Source organism: Stenella coeruleoalba (genome assembly GCF_951394435.1).
Source record: "Stenella coeruleoalba genome assembly, chromosome: 6".
Lineage (NCBI taxonomy): Eukaryota > Metazoa > Chordata > Mammalia > Artiodactyla > Delphinidae > Stenella > Stenella coeruleoalba.
The window spans coordinates 89,177,397-89,197,223 of record NC_137151.1 but is presented as its reverse complement, the minus strand read 5'-3'; the positions used below and the strand labels follow the sequence as shown (position 1 = coordinate 89,197,223).

The 19,827-nt window shown below is 35.5% G+C and overlaps 1 protein-coding gene across 1 annotated transcript in view; it reads left to right on the top strand.

Moving 5' to 3' along the window:
• Positions 1–19,827, top strand: part of DNAH7 (dynein axonemal heavy chain 7) — a 247,305-nt gene that overhangs the window by 20,107 nt on the left and 207,371 nt on the right. Inside the window, exons 3-9 of the mRNA XM_079923963.1 lie at positions 1–63; positions 2,920–3,028; positions 3,767–3,914; positions 12,606–12,693; positions 13,729–13,909; positions 15,645–15,720; positions 17,112–17,237. Of these exons, the coding sequence (XP_079780089.1) occupies positions 1–63; positions 2,920–3,028; positions 3,767–3,914; positions 12,606–12,693; positions 13,729–13,909; positions 15,645–15,720; positions 17,112–17,237 (791 nt within the window). The remainder of the gene's footprint in view (positions 64–2,919; positions 3,029–3,766; positions 3,915–12,605; positions 12,694–13,728; positions 13,910–15,644; positions 15,721–17,111; positions 17,238–19,827) is intronic.

Below are 19,827 nucleotides of genomic sequence, written 5' to 3'. Positions count from 1 at the left end.
GATAAATCATCCAGCAAAGAAAAATCCAAGACACCAGTAAGAATGTTACCACAATTGCCTACGGTAATTTACCTATAGACTCTCATTGGATTTTTGCCCTTTTAAAAATGTTTACTAGTTTCAAACTTGTAAATAAGTAACTGAATTTATGATTTTGAATTTTGTGCTCAATTTGACTATTTTCTGATTGAGAAATTCTGAGGTGCACATGAAAGGAAAAATAACTATCTTAATAAAGTAAGTGTAAGCTGTAATTTCCTAATAGTGTGTACAGTATGTTTGAATATTCTGGATAAAAGTATTTCCAAGATTGTCTAGCAGAAAATATATCAGTGTTGGAATTAGGAGATGAAGCTTTGGGTTACATCCTCGTCACTAATGGCCCTGCTGTCTGAGGGAGTCACCTACCTCTCCGAGCCTCAGTTTCTGAGTTTGAAAGTAAGAGATGTTGATGACCTTTGAGATGCATCTTCTGGCACTGAAATGCTATTCCAAAGAAGATTCTTCAGATCTTGCCATCCTTTTTATTATTATTATTATGACTAAAAATTGTCATTGTCCTGTGGAGGAGGCAGTTAATAGACATTTTCAGTTGACAAGTGCTGGGTAAGATGTACTTGACTGTGATAAATTTTACCATTTAGTAGTTATATTGAATTTAATGCCGTTGAGTTTTGCTCTTGTAACTGCTGGAAGCTGAGCTTAAGTGGAGGTTCAGTGCAAACACTGTTTGGTTTTTTTTTAAATTGTGATAAAATATACATAACATACAATTGATCATTTTAACCATTTAAAATCTATAGTTCATAGACATTAAGTACATCCATATTGTTGTACAGCCATCACCACCATCCATCTTCAGAACTCTTCATCTTTCCAAACGGAAACACTGTACCCATCAGACACTAATTCCCTGTTTCCGCCTCTTGTCAGTCCATGGCAACAAGCATTCTACTTTCTGTCTCTATGTATTTGGCTACTATAAGTACCTCGTAAGTGGAATCATACAGTATTTGTCTTTTTCTGTCTGGCTTATTTCACTTAGCATAATGTTCTCAAGTTTCATCCAAAGCATTATTTTTTGAAAGATATTTTAAAAGCTGAGAACAAACTATAAAATTGAATTTGTGTTGCTTTGTAGAGAAAGATTCCTGATAATTTAAAGTGGAGGACATTTTTCACTTAGAAAACTTGAGTTAATATTCTTAGATAAAGTAAATGAACATTTCAAAATATACATTTTAATTGAAATTTTTTTTTAATGATACCAGATTCTATAGAATTGAGCCATAGCACCTTTTCTGTGCTTCTGCAAAATCTATCTTAAATTTTCTAGCTTAAAAGACAAGATGTGAAATGGGATAGGCATTTTCTGTTTAAAAATTTCACAAATTTTAAAAGGGAAAAATAAAAATTACCCTTAGTTTGTTGTGTCTTATTAGTATATAGGTTTAGAGATGTAAACTCAATTAAAATTCCTGATTCAATATTCAGTGGCTGAGTTGAATAATAATCCTTTCCTGTCATTGGCATATAATAGTCTAAAATGCTTTTATTGGCTGATTTAAACTTGGTTTTATGTTCATATTTGGCCATATCTTACATGTTCTCAGCATTCATTTTCTCAGTTTCATGTGTGTTAAGGGAGATGATATTTTTAAGAGATTTAAAAAAATCCATTGACCAAAGCAAACAAACAATTTTCATTTGAATATTAAGGTTTGTACTTGGATAAAATCTTCCGGCAGTAGTTAAGCCCTAGAGTGATTTTCATTACAGACATTTATGCTTCTGGTGGTGATCCTTGTTGAAATCAAGGGTGAAGATGACCCAGTGCTGGTGGCTCCCAACCCCTCTGAGCTGGTGACCTGATTCCCACCCTTTGTGAACACCTTACTCATAGCCCACCCATGAATCTGAAATCCTTTATGGAGCAAGATGAGAGCGGAAGAATGGAAAGGCAGGCAGGGAAGGATGGAAAAGCATTGACTTATTAATTGTCTCAGCTTGTTTTCCTGTGAAAGAAGAGCCTGTAAAAAGGGCTTCTGTGCAGGTAGTTTATTTGAAAGTAGGAGTAAAGGGCTGGGAAGAGTAAAACTATTCAATAAAAGCCAGTACAAGCATGGGCTGTCAAGTTGGCCTGAATGTGAGAGGAAGACACAGATTCAATTGTCATTGTTTTAAAATATGTACATTCTACTTTAAAACCCACCCATCTGGGTTTCTTGAAGAGACATAGGTTCTAGCAACAGTGGGTCTGTGTTCTGTTATCGCAGTAACTGGCTCGAGCTAATTAGTTGTTGCCGTTTTAGGAGACGTAGGTTTTCTCCTGTTGGCCACAGTCCCCACCACCCCCTAACATTTCCCAGCACTGAAGCTGAGTGCCAATTAGCTATCATCACTACCTTTCCTCCCTCTTTCATGATACCTGCCAGAACTGTGTAGATATAAGAATTTATAACCCCTGCCTTAAACGATGGAATGAATTTGTGAGTTGCCAGGGTAATCTAGAGCTGCTGAAGCCATGAGAACAGGAAGATCCTTTGGAGTTGGAATGTAGAGGAACTCATTAGCGTTGGAGTCCAGCACGGTGTGGCTCTAATTAAGATGGAAGGCTTAAAAAATCACTTGCCAATGTCTGTGGGTGAGTAAACTCTGTGGAATGAACACCTCAGTTAGGTAACAGGTGTCCACGTCAAACCAGCAGCAGAGCCTTTGGTGATGTGTCCCAGATGTCACACACCGTGCCATTCACAGACTTTAGTGACATTTGCTATTGGGTATTTGTGCCTTCTTTACAGATGTCCTAATTTGTTTGAGAAAACGTCTGTGTTTATACATTCTTACGCATTTCATGAAAAAAGTTTTTTTTGTCCCCTGACCTTGTTTTGTTAATGCTATCTAAATTTCATATTTCAGGTGAGTTCAAAGCCCCAGTGGCAGCAGGCGGCTCCATCATTCCACCTGAGTGTAAAGCGGGATGAAGGTATTCCAGAGCAGTTTAGTGTTAAAAATCAACAATCGTATGGTAAGAACTCTAATATTCTATCTTAGACTTGAAGGACATTTTCTAGAGAAAAAAATCACACAATATTTAGTTAATTAGAGCAATGAAATCGTAAACTGAAATATTTATGTAAAGTAGAAAAATTTATCCCAAGTGTGTTCCCTAAGAAAATAATTGAATCCGGTTCTTAGTTATTTCAGGCTGTTGTAAATGCTATAAAAGCTGATATTTTAGGAATTGGGATGTTTATAACAAAACTTTGATTTATTGTATTCAGAATTTGCCTCTGTATCAAAGACTAAAGGTTTTTCTAAGGGGGATTTTAGTAAGTTGTAAACATTACTTCTAAATTATTTATATTAATATTTTTGACTTATCAGATTGATTGTATTGAATATTAACATTTTTTTCATCATGGTTCTTTAAATTTTCTGAAATAGTTTTATATTCTGTTTTTATAATAATTTTAATCTTCATTTTAAGAAGGTTCTATGCAAATATAATTGAAAATCTGAGTTTATTAACATTAATCAAAATATAAAATAAATTAATGAATATTCTTGAAATAAAGTTTTCTCATGATGACATAAAATGAGAGTTAGTTTAACTTCCTCGTAGTGAAAGAAAATGTGGTTACTTAAGAACTTAAAGAATGTAGTTTTTTTCTTAAAACATGCTTCAGCATTTTATTCTAACCACTTAAATATTTTAGCTTACTTTTTAGATGACTAATTTATGCCTTTTTTTAAAAAATTCAAGCTGAATACATGGAACGCTTTGGAAAAAAGGGCGGGTTACTCGACCAGATTGATGATAGTCATGCTGGACCATCTACTTCCAAATCAAAGAGCAAATCTCCACATAAAGAACGAGAAAACTTTAGAAGCACTCTTGTTAATGTCATTATGTAAGTTCTATAAGCTAACCAGTGTTATCCTCGTTAGAGCCCCTGGGAAGTTTTTAATCTAAAATTATAAGAATTCTGTGCCTCTCTAAGGATGCCTGAAAGCCTTGTTGGAATGAGGTCAGGGTATAAATAACGAAAGACTGAGCTTAACTCTAAAGGTGTCTCACTTTTAAATATCATCAGCTGAAAAGGTATGTTGATGAAAATGATCAATAAAAAAAATCTATACTAGGGATAGGAGAGAGTTTTATTCAAGCCAAACTGAGGACTGTAATCTAGGAGATACAGGTTCAATAAGCCCTTGACTTGTGTTCCTCCAGACTACAAAATGGGGGAAGGCTTATAAAGACAAAAACTACAAGGTTACAGTTAGTTTCATGAGTTGTTTATCAAGAATTATAATTGGATCTGGCAAGAAGGAAGGATGCTTGTTAAGTAAGGATTGGTTGGGGTCCAAAATGGTTGCATAGTTACAAGGGGTTGTAGCTGGCAGCTGCCAGCAGATACTGTTTTGAGCATGGCTGGTGGTATCCTTGAATTTGATAACAGTTCAGAAAATTTAAGTTCTCAGTGATGCAGGAACATGTCTGAAACCACATCCACAATGGCCACCTGGCTCCATTTTAAATGCCTGAAGCAGTCACTCCATTTAGATTTTTAAATGCAATCTTTTCTTTAATGGTTAAAACAGATGTACAAGGCATGTCTGACGGGCCATAAGACAGGCTGTTTGAGTTAGCATGAAGTTCAAGCCAAATCATGTATAAGCCAGAAAGACTTCCCCGTACCTCAATATATGAACATTTCTTCCATCAGGTGTCAATATTAATACTTGGTGTTGGTTGAGAGAGCTGAATGTCTGGGAATTCTGGTTGTAGGCATGCTGCCTGGTAGAAGATTTGGAGCAGTTATTTTTTTCCCCATCTTGTCTGTTCAGGTGATGTGGTGACTTCCCTGGCACTGTGGGTCTCCTTGTGTATAAAAGGAAGGAACTGGGCTGAAATGATCAGCAGTGTGATCAGGACAGGGCTTGCCCAGTCTGAAGTACAGATCTGTTTACGGAGGGCAATGCAGATGCAAGTCACCAGTTCCTCTTTGCCTGTTTTTTCACAGCTTGACGCTAGTTGTTCAGTAGCCCCTTTCTTTCATCATGACTCTCAACGCACACACACTGCCATTGGTGAACAGAATTTAGTGACACATTACAGTAAGTCACTCACCCACAGAGCTCCATTTTACTGTCCCCGTGTGACACCTTACTGGCTGGATAGGCATCTTGAGGGGAGGGCAGTGGTCACTGTGTGCTGACAAAGGGATGGCAGATATGTGGGCTCCTGTGCAGTTAGACCGTGGGCGTGTGCCTCTGCGAGAGTGGTTTGGAGTTTGCTTTTGCCAGGCACCACTAGACATTACCAGCTTGGCCCACTTACATCACTTTCTTCAATTAAGCCCTCTCAGAACACACGAACTTGGAGTAAAATCAACACTCTAAGCCGTGGGTGGGTAGGCCTCTGGTTACAAACTCATAGAAGCAATTTTTTCTCCTCCCAATGTCCTGGCCAAGACAAATGATCTTCTTGACACAACTTTCCTGTACCTGTCATTTTTGGTCCTCCTCTGGTTGAGGATAGAGCCCGTCTTGGGTTTCAGCTTCATACAGAGGTCTGGGTTTGAATTCTCCATTTAACTCCAGCCTACAGAATCATCTCCTGACCCCCATGGGCATTAAAGTCCAAGGCTCCGCCCCCCAAGGGCAGCCGTAGCCTCGGGGGTTGGCTGTTACTCTGCCTTGTCATTCCATCTTTTCCCTCCTGAGTATTTCCTTTTTTTCTTGTGAGCTCAGCTATGCATTCAAAGGAGCTTTGTGGCATATTATCCAGTATTTATAGAATGGTACTGGGAGGTTTTTCAGATTATCTTTGCTGCTGTGTTATAAGAAACAGAAGTCTCTTTTTAATCATTGTCATTTTTAGTTATACCTTTAACAAACACTATATGGATGGTCTTATTAAAATTCAATCTTTGAGTTTCTGGACTTTAGTAGCATGTTTAATCCCATTTGTAGTTATTGGTATTACATATTTCTTATTTTGTATTTTCTATTTACTGTATGTTGCCTTTGCTTATTTAATCTTTTTTATTCTATTGAATTGAAATTTCTGTCCCTTTATTCCTATTGGCTTAAAAGCTATCAAATCTATTTTTATTCTTTTAGTGGTTACCCTAGCATTTAAAGCCACATATAATAACTTATATTTTTAAAAGTTTAAAATTCATTTGATCCATCTTCCCTCTGAATAATATGAAAGGACCTTCGAGTGCTTTAACTTAGCTCTGAACTTTCCTTTGCATTTTTCATGTGATTGTTTATTTCTACCAATATTTCTATAATATTTTAGTTTTACCAAGTCCTTAAACTCCCCATACTCTTTTTCTAAAACTCCTACTTACTTAGATTTACTAACATGTTTTCTAATTTCTTAGGAAGTTGCCTTTGTATTCCACTCCTCACTTCCGGGTTCATTTTTTTTTTTGGCTGAAGTTCTTCCCTTAGTAGTTCTTTCAATGAGGATCTGTGGAGAGTAAACTCGAGACTTATTTTTTGTAAAGGTCGCTACTATTTTGCCCTTACTCTTGAATTAATGACTAAGCTCACTACAGAGTTAAAGGATAATAGTAATTTTTTCCCTACAAATATGGAAAACATTGAAAAATATTAACAATTTTCCCCAAATAAAAATAGAATATATTTAAAGTGTACAATGTGATGATTTAATATACTTACACATTGTGAAAGGATTTCCAGCAATCAAGTTAACACATCCATTACCTGACATATTTACCTTTTTTGTGTGTGTGAGAGCCCTTAAGTTCTACTCTCTTAGCAAATGTCAATTACACGATACAGTATTATCTATAGCCACATGATGGCATATATTATTGTTGATGAGAAGGCTTTGTTGCTTTATTTGTTACTTCTTTGTTTGCAATCTGTTTGTACTGTCAGTTTGTCTTTTCAAAGCCTTCTATATAGTCTGTAAAAAACAGATTTAGCGAAATATAATTTACATACCATTACATTCATCCATGTTAAAAATGTACAATTGAATGAATTTTAGTAAATTTCTGTAGTTGCGCAACCTTCACCAAAATCCAGTTTTAGAATACTTCTGTCATCTACAAGTTCCCTTTTGCCCATCTCAGTTAATCCTTTCTACCACTGGTTGCCCCAGGCAATCATCGATCTGCTTTCTGTTTCTATAGCTTTATCTTTTCTACAATTTCACATAAATGGAATCATACATTATGTATGTTTTTGAAATCCATCTTGTTTACTGTTTCTTATTTGGGGCTATTATGAACGATGCTGCTATGAGCTTTGCATGCTGGTCTTTTTGTGGACATCTGTTTTCACTTCTGCTGCGTGGATACCTATTTATAGAAATTCTGGGTAGTGTAGTCGGTGTATGTTTAAATTTTTAAGACATTCCTAAGCTGTTTTCCAAATCATCATACTATTTTACATTCCCACAGGAATGTATAAAGAAGTTTCTAGTTTCTCTACATTCTTGCCCACACTTTGTCTTTTGTTGTGTTTTGTCATTCTAACCATTCTAGTAAATGTGTTGTCGTATCTTATCATGGCTTTAGGTTGTATGTCTCTAATGACTAATAAAAATAATAAAAATAAAATAAAATAAAAATAAAATAAAATAAAATAAAAATAAATAAATATAAATAAATAAAATAAAAATAAAATAAAAAAGATGGACATCTTTTTTGTAGTTGTTTGGCATTCACATAATTTCTTTGGGGAACTGTCAACTTAAACCTATTGCCCATTTTAAAAAATTGGGTTGTTTGTCTTATTATTGCCTTGTAAGAGTTTTTTATATAGTGTCTATGCAAGTCCTTTATCAGATATATCTTCTGCAAGTATTTTCTCCCAGTCTGTGGCTTATCTTTCCATTTCCTTCCTGGCATGTTTTGAAAAGCAAACGTTTTAAATTTTGATGAAGCTCAACTTATCATTTTTTTTCTTTTATTGTTCATGCTTTTGGAGTCATATCCAAGAAACTTTTCCTATCGCAAGATCATAAATATTTTCTCTTATGTTTTCTTAGAAGTTTTAGCTTAGCTCTAGTTTTAGTTTTAGCTCTTACATTTATGTGCATGCTTTATTTCAATGAGGTATCTGTGTTATGAGGTAAGGGTTAAGGTTCATTTTTTTGCATATAGATATCCAAATGTTTCAGCCGCATTTGGTGAAAAGACAATTTTCATTGAATTACCTGGGCATCTTTGTCCAAAATCATTTGACCATATATAGGGTTCTATTTCTCTTGCATTTACCTGTGTGTCTGTATTTACACCACTTGTCACGTAGCTTTATATTAAGTTTTGAAATCAGGTAGTTTAATTCCACAAAATTTATTCTTCTTTTTCAAAATTGTTTTGGCTATTCTAGGTCTTTTGCATTTTCATATACTACACTTTAAGATCAGCTTGTCAGTTTCTGCAAAAAAAAAAGAAAAGAAAGAAAAAGCTTACTGAGATATAGTAGACAATGCATTGAAACTATAAATCAATTTTGAGAGAATTGCCATTTCAATAATATTGAGCCTTCCAGTCCATGAACATGTTATTTCTCTCCATGAAATTAGATTTTCTTTAATTGCTCTCATTAGTGTCTTGTATTTTTAATGTACAAGTCTTAGACTTTAAAAATATTATTCTTGAGTATTTTTCTTTTTGTTGTGAATGAAATTATGTAATTTCATTTTCTGATTATTCTTTCTCCGTATATAGAAAAATTTATTGAGTTTTTGCTTGTTAATTTTATATCATAAGACCTTACTAAATGTGCTTACTAGTTCTGGAGCTTTTTAAAAGATTCCTTAGAATTTCCTACATATCAGTCATGTTGTCTGCAAATAATAGATTTATGTCTTCATTTTCAATTTAGATGCTTTTCATTTCTCTCTCTTTCCATTTTACACTTGTTGGGTCCTTCAGTACATTGTTTTTCTTTTTCTTTTACTTTTTTTTTTTTTTTTTTGTGGTACACATGCCTCTCACTGTTGTGGCCTCTCCCGTTGCGGAGCACAGGCTTTGGACGCGCAGGCTCAGCGGCCATGGCTCACGGGCCCAGCCGCTCCACGGCATGTGGGTCTTCTGCATCGGCGGGCGGACTCTCAACCACTGCGCCACCAGGGAAGCCCCAGTACGTTGTTGAATAGAACTGGTGATAGTGAAATTCCCAGTCTTATTGGGAAAGCGTTCAGTCTTTCATATTTATGTAGGATGTTAGTTGTAGGTTTTTAAGATACTCTTTATTAGATTAATGAATTTCCCTTCTTTTCCTAGTTTGTTGAGAGGTTTCGTCGTGAGTGGGTGCTGGATTTCTGTCAGATGCTTTTTCAATGTCCATTGAGATGATCATTTAATTTTTGTCCTTTTTAAATATGGCATGTTACATTAAATGATCTTCATATGTTAAACCTTGCATTCCCCTCACTTAGTCATTATGTATATGTAATATACATAATGGATTTGTTAAAATTTTCAAATCTACATTAATGAATGATATGGGACTGTACTTTCCTTGTGATGTCTTTGTCTGGCTTTGGTATCGGGGTACTACTGGCCTCATAAAATGAGTTAAGTGTTTCAACCTCCTCTATTTTCCAAATGAATTTGTGTAGAATTGGTGGTGTTTCTTCCTTACTTGTTTGATAGAATTTATTAGTGAGGCCAGAGGCCTCTGGACCTGAACTTTTCTTTGTGGAAAGATTATTACTTACTAATTATTAGTAGTAATATTATAATATTATATATATTATATAATATTATTATAATATTATATAATATAATTATATATATATTATATATTATATATATATATAGAATATATAAATAGAATTTATTAGTGAGGCCAGAGGCCTCTGGACCTGAACTTTTCTTTGTGGAAAGATTATTACTTACTAATTATTATTAGTAATATTATAATATTATATATATTATATAATATTATTATAATATTATATAATATAATTTTATATATATTAGATATTATATATATATTATATATATTATATAATATTATTATAATATTATATAATATAATTATATAATATTATATTATTACTTACTAATTCAATTAGTTTACTTGATATAGATCTCTTCATATTTTTTATTTCTTCTTGAGGCATGTTTGGTACTTCTTTACCTTTTAGAAATACGTTCTTTTCAGTTAAGTTGTCTAATTTTTTAAAAAATTATTTATTTGTTTGTTTGTTTGTTTATGGCTGTGTTGGGTCTTCGTTGCTGTGCACGGGCTTTCTCTAGTTGCAGCAAGTGGGGGCTACTCTTTGTTGCGGTGGCTCCTCTTGTTGCAGAGCATGGGCTTTAGGTGTGCAGGCTTCAGTAGTTGTAGCACGTGGGCTCAGTAGTTGTGGCTTGCAGGCTCTGGAGTGCAGGCTCAGTAGTTGTGGCACACGGGCTTAGTTGCTCTGCGGCATGTGGGATCTTCCCGGACCAGGACTCTAACCTGTGTTCCCTGCATTGGCAGGTAGATTCTTAACCACTGTACCACCAGGGAAGTCCCCTGAGTTGTCTAATTTGCTGGCATAAAGTTGCTCAGATAATTTCCTTGCTGTCAGCCTTCCTATACGTTTCCTCCCGTGGTACCTGTTGATTGCAACACGAGAGCCTTTTCTAGGGGTCTCCTAGGCAGATTGGTTTCCTTCCTGCATGAGTTACGGTCTGTGGTGTTCTCAGTTGTTTCATCTGTTCTTTATCTTCTTTTCATGTTCCAAAAATTTGTTGAAGTATCTACTCAGCTGATGACCCTCTAGTTGCTTTACAATCGTGCATTCAAATTATTACCATTTTCATAGGAAAACTTGAAAAAAAGGATGTTTATGTCACCATCTTGAACGAAAAATCTCTATTGATAAAGAGAAAAAATATCAATATAGTTCTTTCAGTTTTGAGAAATAAAGTACATCATATTTTCTCTTTAACAGGTACAGTGTCTCCAGTATTGATTGATTTATTTCTGAATGGAATGTTGCTTTGATGGAAAGAGCATGACAGTTTAGAAGCACATATGGATGGGCAAATCCTTGGTTTTGTATTTAATTAACAGTGTGATGAAGGGGAAGTTATTTAATCTCTCTGACATTGTTTCTTCATCTGTGCAGTGGGGATAATTATGTCATTGTGTCCTGTAACAGTAGGTGTGAGGATTAGAGAAAGCTTCTATTATTGTTCCTAGCAGCAGGCTCTTTGCCTGCGGCCACAGAACGATAAATTTATAGAGTTTTAGAGCTAAAAGGATCTTCATTCTGACTGCAAGAACTTCTGCAGCCTCTCCTGTAGCCCCTAACCTCCTCCCTCTTCACCTCTCCTGACCTTGCTGCATCCTTCTAGGTCCACATTACTCACACAGAGGATGAAGTTTGAGCGTCAGGATTCAGCAAAGTAGATAGGATAAGCATTTCTTCCATTAAAAAACAAAAAAAACCAACAATCCATTTATTAAGGTCATATACTTTATAGTGGCAGAATCTGAACCCAGATGTCCTGATTCCTGAAGTACGTTACTGTCATTAGTATCTTATTACTATACAAACACCAAAATAATGAGATGATTACTTTTGCAGTTAAAATAACCCTTCTCTTTCCAGCCACAGAATGCCCTGAAGATCTGAGACATTCCTGAGATATTCCTGAGACATTCCTGACACATTGCCTTGCCTCTCTTCTCTGGTCTATTTAGTTGAAAAAAATAAGTCTAAAGTTCACAAGATAGTGGATTCCTAGATTTGCAAAAAACTAAGTCAGAAGATCCATTCTGGATACCTACTTTGGTATGATATCTCAGACAGATATTCAATAAACCTACAGTCTCCACTCACTGGACAGTTAGTGGGGAGAAGTATTTTATTACACAGCATCACTAACCTGTATCCATCCTGATGAAGTTGGGACCTGGAGCATGATACATTCAATGATAGAGAGGTTAAAGGTATCACAGAACAACTTATTTTCCTGAAGATGTGAACTTTTCACACATTGGAGCCCCAGAGGAAGTTACAAAATGTAGCTCATATCTGATATAGGTTTTGAATTGAATTATACCTAGAAACGTTATAGTATTATATGAACAGTTAGCCAATAATAAAAACATAGGAGCATATGAGCTTCTATGTCACTTGTTGCTAACTTCTAATATGTGTTCCTAGAAATCTGAGAAATGATCTCTTGAAGAATATATCTGTGTCTTTGGCAAAACTACATTTAGAGTCTTTTCCATCGGTGCTCTTCTAAGCGTCATATTTATAAATAACCATACATGTTTTAGGAATAATGCAAGAACATTCCTATAAAAGTTCAGAGAAGAGAGATGATTTTGGAGCAATGAGCAAGAATGAATAAAGCCTATCAAAAAGGATGTGGCCTCTGAATTAGATCTTTCAAATCACTTTCAATAAAACTCTCTCTGAATAAAGAGAAGGTATTCTGGGAGGAATACGGTACCAAATAAATATGTTTACTATTTTAAAAATGTTCCACAATGCCTTTTTTTTCTTATTTTATAAAAGACAGTCTGACAGATAAATCTATTGATTTATGTTCTAACTGCCATTTATGTACATTTGAATAGTGTGTTTATCATTTTCTTAGGCAACAAGATGCTGTCTTAGACTCAGCTACTCTGGATGAAAGCACATTGCCAAAACTAACCACTTCTGCAATAGAGAGAGACATCTTGGTAACAAGCTATTTCTTTTGTCAGTATAATTGAAAGTAAAGGAAGCACCTGAAGGTGCTCTTGTGCCTTTGAGTTTATTCTGTGCTCCTTCCTGTGCAAATACATGGATGTAGGAGTAAAGATGAAGTTCCATAAAATTGCTCTATTGGATTAACGGAGGAAATTATTCTTCCCCTCGTTTCCTAAGACCACAGTCAGAGAATCTCAAGTCTCCCTGCTCCCTATGTTAAAGCTAGCCTCAGTCATGTATAGCTTTTACATGTCTTTATTCTATGAGAAATTATTTTAATTACATAATGTACATGTCACAGAGCATATTAACTTACTTTAGAAAAAAGTAATTCTTCAACGATTTCAAATATAGAATTTTTTAAAAGCAAATATCAAAGACTTTAACATTGCTAATTTGAAAGTATTTTTTGATGTTTAAATTTTTTTCTGATAAGTGACATGTAAAAACTTGGGAAAATATATTGACATTAAATGTCCATTGTTAGAGAAATACTATCATGTCTTAAAATGAATTTTTTGTGTACACATTTAACAACATCTGTAAAATTATGGCATGAAATATTAACAGGCCAATTAGAAATTTTGTAAATCCTGTTGGATAATATTTCTGAGATTAATGACTAGGGATACTGATTCACTTACAGCTTTTAAGATCTACTTCTGATTATCAATAACACAGGACAAAAACGAACATCCTAAATTTTCACACATTTATAGAACACTAAATTCTACCTCCACATATATGAGTTCTGTTTAGTACATCATATATTTAGTAATGTAACTTCAAGTTTTAGAGTGTAGTTATGAATTAAGGTAAGAGTTTTAATTTTCATGAAATAAGGTTTTTTTTAATTTAGGAGAGCTCAAATAATGCCAATATGAATTGCAAAAAATAATTTTTTATGATTTGTAAATACTTTGTTCTACTAAAACTTTAATTTTGCTCAGTGGTTTTAGTTTTGATAAATACTTCTTTTATTATAGTATTAAACCCATCTCCATTTCTCATTATCTTTTCTGTAGAGATATTACTATTATATCCACCATGGAATTGATACGGACCACGTAGCCCCAATGGAAGATTCCTGGCTGGAGCATGTATTGGATTTAGTCCCCCACCATCTGAAAGTCCTCACTAACAGCATACTTGCATTATCTGATGAAATGAGAGAAGATTATCTTCTTAGTGTAAAAAAATCCATAGGTAAATCAGTATTTCTCTTTCTAATTTGAATGCGTCTTATTAAAGATAAATTTTAAAAAATTTAAAGTTAACACCTATCGTTGAAACTATTTATTATATTTATTAGGCTGTTTCTTGTATTGTGGTTACATTGCTTAAGATCTCAGGCAAATTTCATTAATAAAATATAGCAAAAATTTTTAAAAACCGTCTGTCTATTTGTAGGGCTATATCCCCTAAACAAAGGACATAACTGAAACAAATTTTAAAATGTTAATTAATTAATATTAATATTACTGATATCATAAACTAGAGTGTGATTAATTACAAAACTACTGCTATGGACCAGAGGTTGGCAAACTACAGCTCATAGGCCCAATCTGGCCCACTGCCTGTTTTTGTGAATAAAGTTTTATTAAACACAGACACACACATTCATTTGCATATTATCTATAGCTGCTTTTGCACCATAAGAGATTGTTGAGTAGTTGTGATAGAGACCTTGTTGCTCACAGAGTTGAAAATACTTGCAGTCTGGCCCTTTGCGTGAAAGTTTGCTGACTCATGGTATAGACCAATAGGCTCTAAGACTGACATTATCAGAGCCATTTAAAAAGTACTCATTTCCAGACCCATCTGAATTAAAATCTCTGGAGGCAGTCTTTCAAATCTGTGCTTTAAAAAAAGGTTTTTCGATTGGTTGTGATAGTAAGCCTGGTATAATTGATGCTATGTCAAAGTTGGAGAAATCATACTGCTTTGAAATGGTTGCGGGACCCTTCAGGGAGGAGGGCATTCACTGCATTGAAGACTCCTATTGAGTGTTTTGATCATGTAAAGAGCCATATCCTTGCCCCCAAAGAGTTCATAGGGTAATGAGGGCCATGGACAAATCACTAAATTATAAAGCAAAGTAGCAAGTACAGTGAGGAGAGAAATCGAGAACATGGTCTAAGGGAGAAGAGGTCATGCCTGACTTGTTAGGAAGGACTCTGTGGCACCTGAACTGAGTTGTGAAGGATGAACATATACAGACTAGGGAACACGCATGGCCTAGGAAATGGTGGGAATGATGGCAGACAAGAGCGAAAGGCTCTTCTGACCTTGCAAGCGGTTCTGATGGCCAAAGAAGAGGGTGCATTTTGGGAAGGGGATAGAATACTAAGGGCCTTACATGCTTACTTTTAAGCATTTGAAGGTAAAGGAGAGTCACTGAAGGATTTTAGGCAGAGGGATAAAAACATATTTGCATTTTAGAAAGAGCATCTTCAAAGAAAGCAAGAAAGTTAGAATTAACTGAATTAAAGACTGCAGAGGCAGAAGTAGCTCACTTTACTGATTTCATAACAAGGTAGTTCTATGCTCTTAAGCAGTTTAAAAGAGAACAGCAAAGCAATATGTATCTTTCCTCAGTGAAGGGAAACTACTGCTACTCTGTATTGTTGACCTTCAATTCAACAAGAACACTTTTGGTGGAAGAGCTAAAAAGGAAAATGTATCAATAATATTAAGAGCAATGATTTTCGAATAAAGAACAGGAACATTGTTAAGAAAGGGTATATATATTCTCAAAGACACAGACATCATAGATTTTCTCATAAAAATTTTGAAATTTTCTTGTGTTTATAAATGCACAAATCTCTCATTTTAAAAAAACTTAATGTAAACAATTTTAAAGGAATTAGTTGTGCAATTGCTTGGGAAATACTATAATTACTATAAGGTTGTTGATCAGAACTTTTCAATTTTCTTTTAGTTGATTTTGTTTTAAAAGATCCTAGAGAAAAGGAAGATGACAGAAAGGTAGAAGAACTTCCACCCCATCGTGCTGAGTAAGCAATCAGGTTTCACTAAGAATATTGATTTTTTGCAATCATTTCTCTGTATGTGGATATATTTATACACTGGTTATATTTTCTCATATATATGTTTATAATTTGTGTACTGCATATGTACAGCTGATCATACTATCTTTGTTTATGTATTTAAGCCCTAACATGTTATGTTTACAAATTGATGGATAGATAGGTAGGCAAACACACACTGACAGCAAACACACACTGACAGATGGATGCCTATGTGGTTAAAACATAAGTGCTCTGGTGAAAGACCTTGATACAGATCTTTTATCTCCACAGCTCCAAGCACAGGCTTTAGATGTATTAGGGACATGAAAGCTTGAAGGCAATTTGAATGCCCCAAAACACAGTGGGAATGTTGCAGAAAATATGCAAACACAGAATATATTACATGGATTAAAATATAGAACACATATGGGAAAATCCACTTGCTATATATTTTCCCTAAAATAACATTTAGGAATACATCACTTAAATAGTTTGAAGAATAGAACTTATATGATTAAGTAACCACTTCAGTTTTACTTTGTTTCTTTTGTATCATTTAAAAGTGCCCCAAATTGTTTCTCTTAACAACTAAAAAAAAAAAGTCAATGTATCTTCTATGGAGAACAGCTTTTCTCCCAGGGATAGACAAAAACTATCCTTTGTAATTGTAAAGGTGATATGACCACAAATGAAAAACTGAATTAACTTTACTATATATTAAAACAAGACTAAGTGTTTAAAATCAATGAGAATAAAAAAAAATTTACTGGCATAAAATGTAAATGTTGAAATATACTCTGAAGGATGAAAATGGCACATCTTTAGTATATAAAAGATGATTAGTCAAGTCGGCGGAGTTACAGAATAAATATCTTTAAATAGAATGTTACTGTTTATGATTTTGTAAGTGACCTTTACACAGTCAGAGGTGAAGTTCAAGAAGATTTCCAGGCTGGAGTATATTCTTAAAATGTTTTAAAAACAATAGGGACATAAAATGTTTCCTTAAAAAGAAATCTTTTAAGATATATATAAAACGTAGCTGGCTACTCTTCCTGTTTGATCACTATTAGTTATTTGTGGACTCCATCACATCAAGCATTTAGAGAAAAACAATTGCCTTATGTGATAAAAATTCAAATCTAATTTTATCTGCGTTAGTTAAAAATTATACTAAACCACAAAGAGCATGACTTTTATATACTTTAAAACATAATTACATGTTTTGTTATTACCATGAGGGATAAATCGTATTTTTAATTCAAATTAAACTCAAAAAATTATTACTCAAATAAAATTATTACTCAAAAAGTACTTTGACTTTTATAAGACTTCCTGATTTTTAAAGCAGATGACTATTTTCTCTTTGCTTTCAGAATGGAAATTCTTCCAAAACCTTGGAGGAAATCTTTTTTAGCTGCAAGCAGTTATATTAGGGATCACTTGAACGCAATGAACCCTACAATGTTGGCGGTGCTAGATTTGTGGCACAGTACTTTTAGGTAAGTATTTCTGGCCTTACTGAGGGTTTTGTTGTTGTTGTTGTTTGTTTTGTTTAAGAGAGATGAAAGTTATTACATCTTAATTATTTCTTTTACTATTTTAACTATAAATTTTAAAAATAATTACAAATCTAACCTAAGTAAGCATGGTTTTAAACAACATAGAAGTGTATAGGGTAAAAGTGAGTGTCGCCATTATGTCTTATCGAGTTCTCCCTTCCCCACCCCCACCCCCGCCGGGTTACCATATATACTTTAAGGAGTAATCACAGTTAAGGGGCTGAATCGCCATGCCTCGTTTTAAATCCCACAGAACATTAGCTGCTACAGTCATCTTTATTGTTTAGAAACCGAGGTAATACTGCCCATGTGATTAGCATGAGGTGAAGTTTCTGGGCGACTCTTGGGGATCATGCATCTCCTTGTGGGCGTCGTCATGGTGCGAAAGGTGCAGAGCTGGATGTGAAGGCTGGTGGGTGCTATGGAGTTACAGACCTTGGCCCTAGGGCTGAGGACAGTTTACCTCACAGTTGAGAAGGTCCAGCTTCATATTCCCTCCCTTGTGCCGCCCCTTCCAAGGCACTGAGGGGGCATCCTAGCAATAGGCACACGTGGACATAACCTATTTCTAAAATATGCAGAAGTAATACAGATTTATATCATTTTTCTTAAAGAAGCCCTCTCAAAACCTGAATGGGTCCCTGTCTCGTGATAGAAGACATGGCAGCCTGGCCTCCAAGGTGGTCCCATGAGCCTTTTCTCACCCTTCCAGCCAAAGCCCCAGTTTACATGCAATCTGTTCTCCAGGGTCTCCTGGTCCTTAATTGCAGGTATTGTCCTGAGGACACAATAATGAGCACATTTTCTCGCCTCCTGCAGACCAGCAAAGGGAAAGCTAAGAGCTTCGGGTGCTTCAGAAGCACAGCTGTTGTCTCTGCTCTGGAAAGCACCCCTGCACATACACTAGGGGGGGCCCTCACCGACCAACTTCTCTGAGCTCCTTCCGAAGTTGGGATCCTTAGTGCCCAGGAGCACCTAACCCTAACCCTGCTCCCAGTCCTGCTTCAGGAAGCCAAGCCAGCCAGAATCGCCCCAGCTCTGCCACCCTCCCATCGGAGGCTCTCCAGTTCCCACCTGTGAGATGAGTGTGGGTTTGTGGTGTCTAAGGCCCCTCCCCTCCCTCCCTCCATCCCTCTCTCCCTTCCTTCCTTTTTTAAACAAATTTTAATGTAATTTCTTTACACAGATACATATGTAATTACTATGATTACACAGGTGTGATCATATACACTTTTTAAGTGCAACCCTTTTTTCTTTACTTTGCCTGACTCCCACCAGCCTGGCCTTTCTTTTCCTCGTTATGTGCACTTCTTTCTACCAACCCAGCCAAAGGCATGATAACCATTCGTGGGGCATCTTCCCATATTTTTCTTTGTGCTCACGTAGCCAAATATATATGTATATCCACATATGTGTATATACATACATAGCATAAAACTGGCTTTCGTCAATGAGGCTGTTGACTCCTAGAAAGCACATCCTTTCAACCTTCCATTGTATAATGTGGATTTCTTCGTCTTCTTGAATTTGTCTTAGAGGAAGAGGCCATCTCCCTGCCCCATGCTTTTCTCATTTTGTTTCTTTTGGGTATTGAGACTCAAATATCTCTCCCTGACAAGGCCCATGATCTAATTTTGTCTGCAGTGATGAGATCATACAATACAGTATATCACTTTCACAAAGGATGTTTACATGCAGTAGTACATTTCATTTTCAAAACACCACCACAGTGTTTATTTTATTTTTTTAATATCCATTCATACATGGAACTGCTAGAACACACTGAGCTGGTTGCTGGAGGATGAGCACCATTGCCTAATATTGTTCATAAAGGGCTAGACTTTGTCTATTGTACAATGTCAGGAGGCAAGAGACAAGAAAATGAAAGGAGGAAGGGGAAGAAGAAAAAGTAACAAAGCCGAGATAAGAAAACAGTAAATAGTAGATATGTCCAAAATTAGTGTCCAGGGATGTGGTGGCAGAGATGTTAGTTGCAGCAGCTGAAGCAAACCTCAGAGCTTCCAGGGTAAAGACAAATGAGAAAGAAGCTTTGCAGTCAGTGGGTGGGAAGAGAGCCCCACCAACTCCTATGTTGCCTTTGCCAGCATAAGTTGTTTTTAATCTCTGTGTGAATATTAAGAGTGGGATGGGCAGACCCAAGTGCTGCCCCTCTGAGGAGAAGCCAGCACTGAACACACAGGGCATCCTTACTCTGGGTTAACAGCCATTTGCCCTGAATCTCAGCAGGTCTTGAAGGTACAGGACATCTCTATGTATGGCTGTGGGTTGGGGGATGGTGATATAAAAAAACCATCTGAATGACTCTAAAATGCATGAATAGGGACACCTCTATGAATGAGGATGCTCTCTAGATGGAAATGTGCAAATTCATGTCATTCAGTATTTATGCTTACAGAACCCACTTAATGTCAGAGATGACATTTAGTATGCAGTCAAAAACCTACATAGCACACAGGTATTTTTGCTTGAAAAATGGTGTATGTCAGGGACACATGTATATACAGTGTAT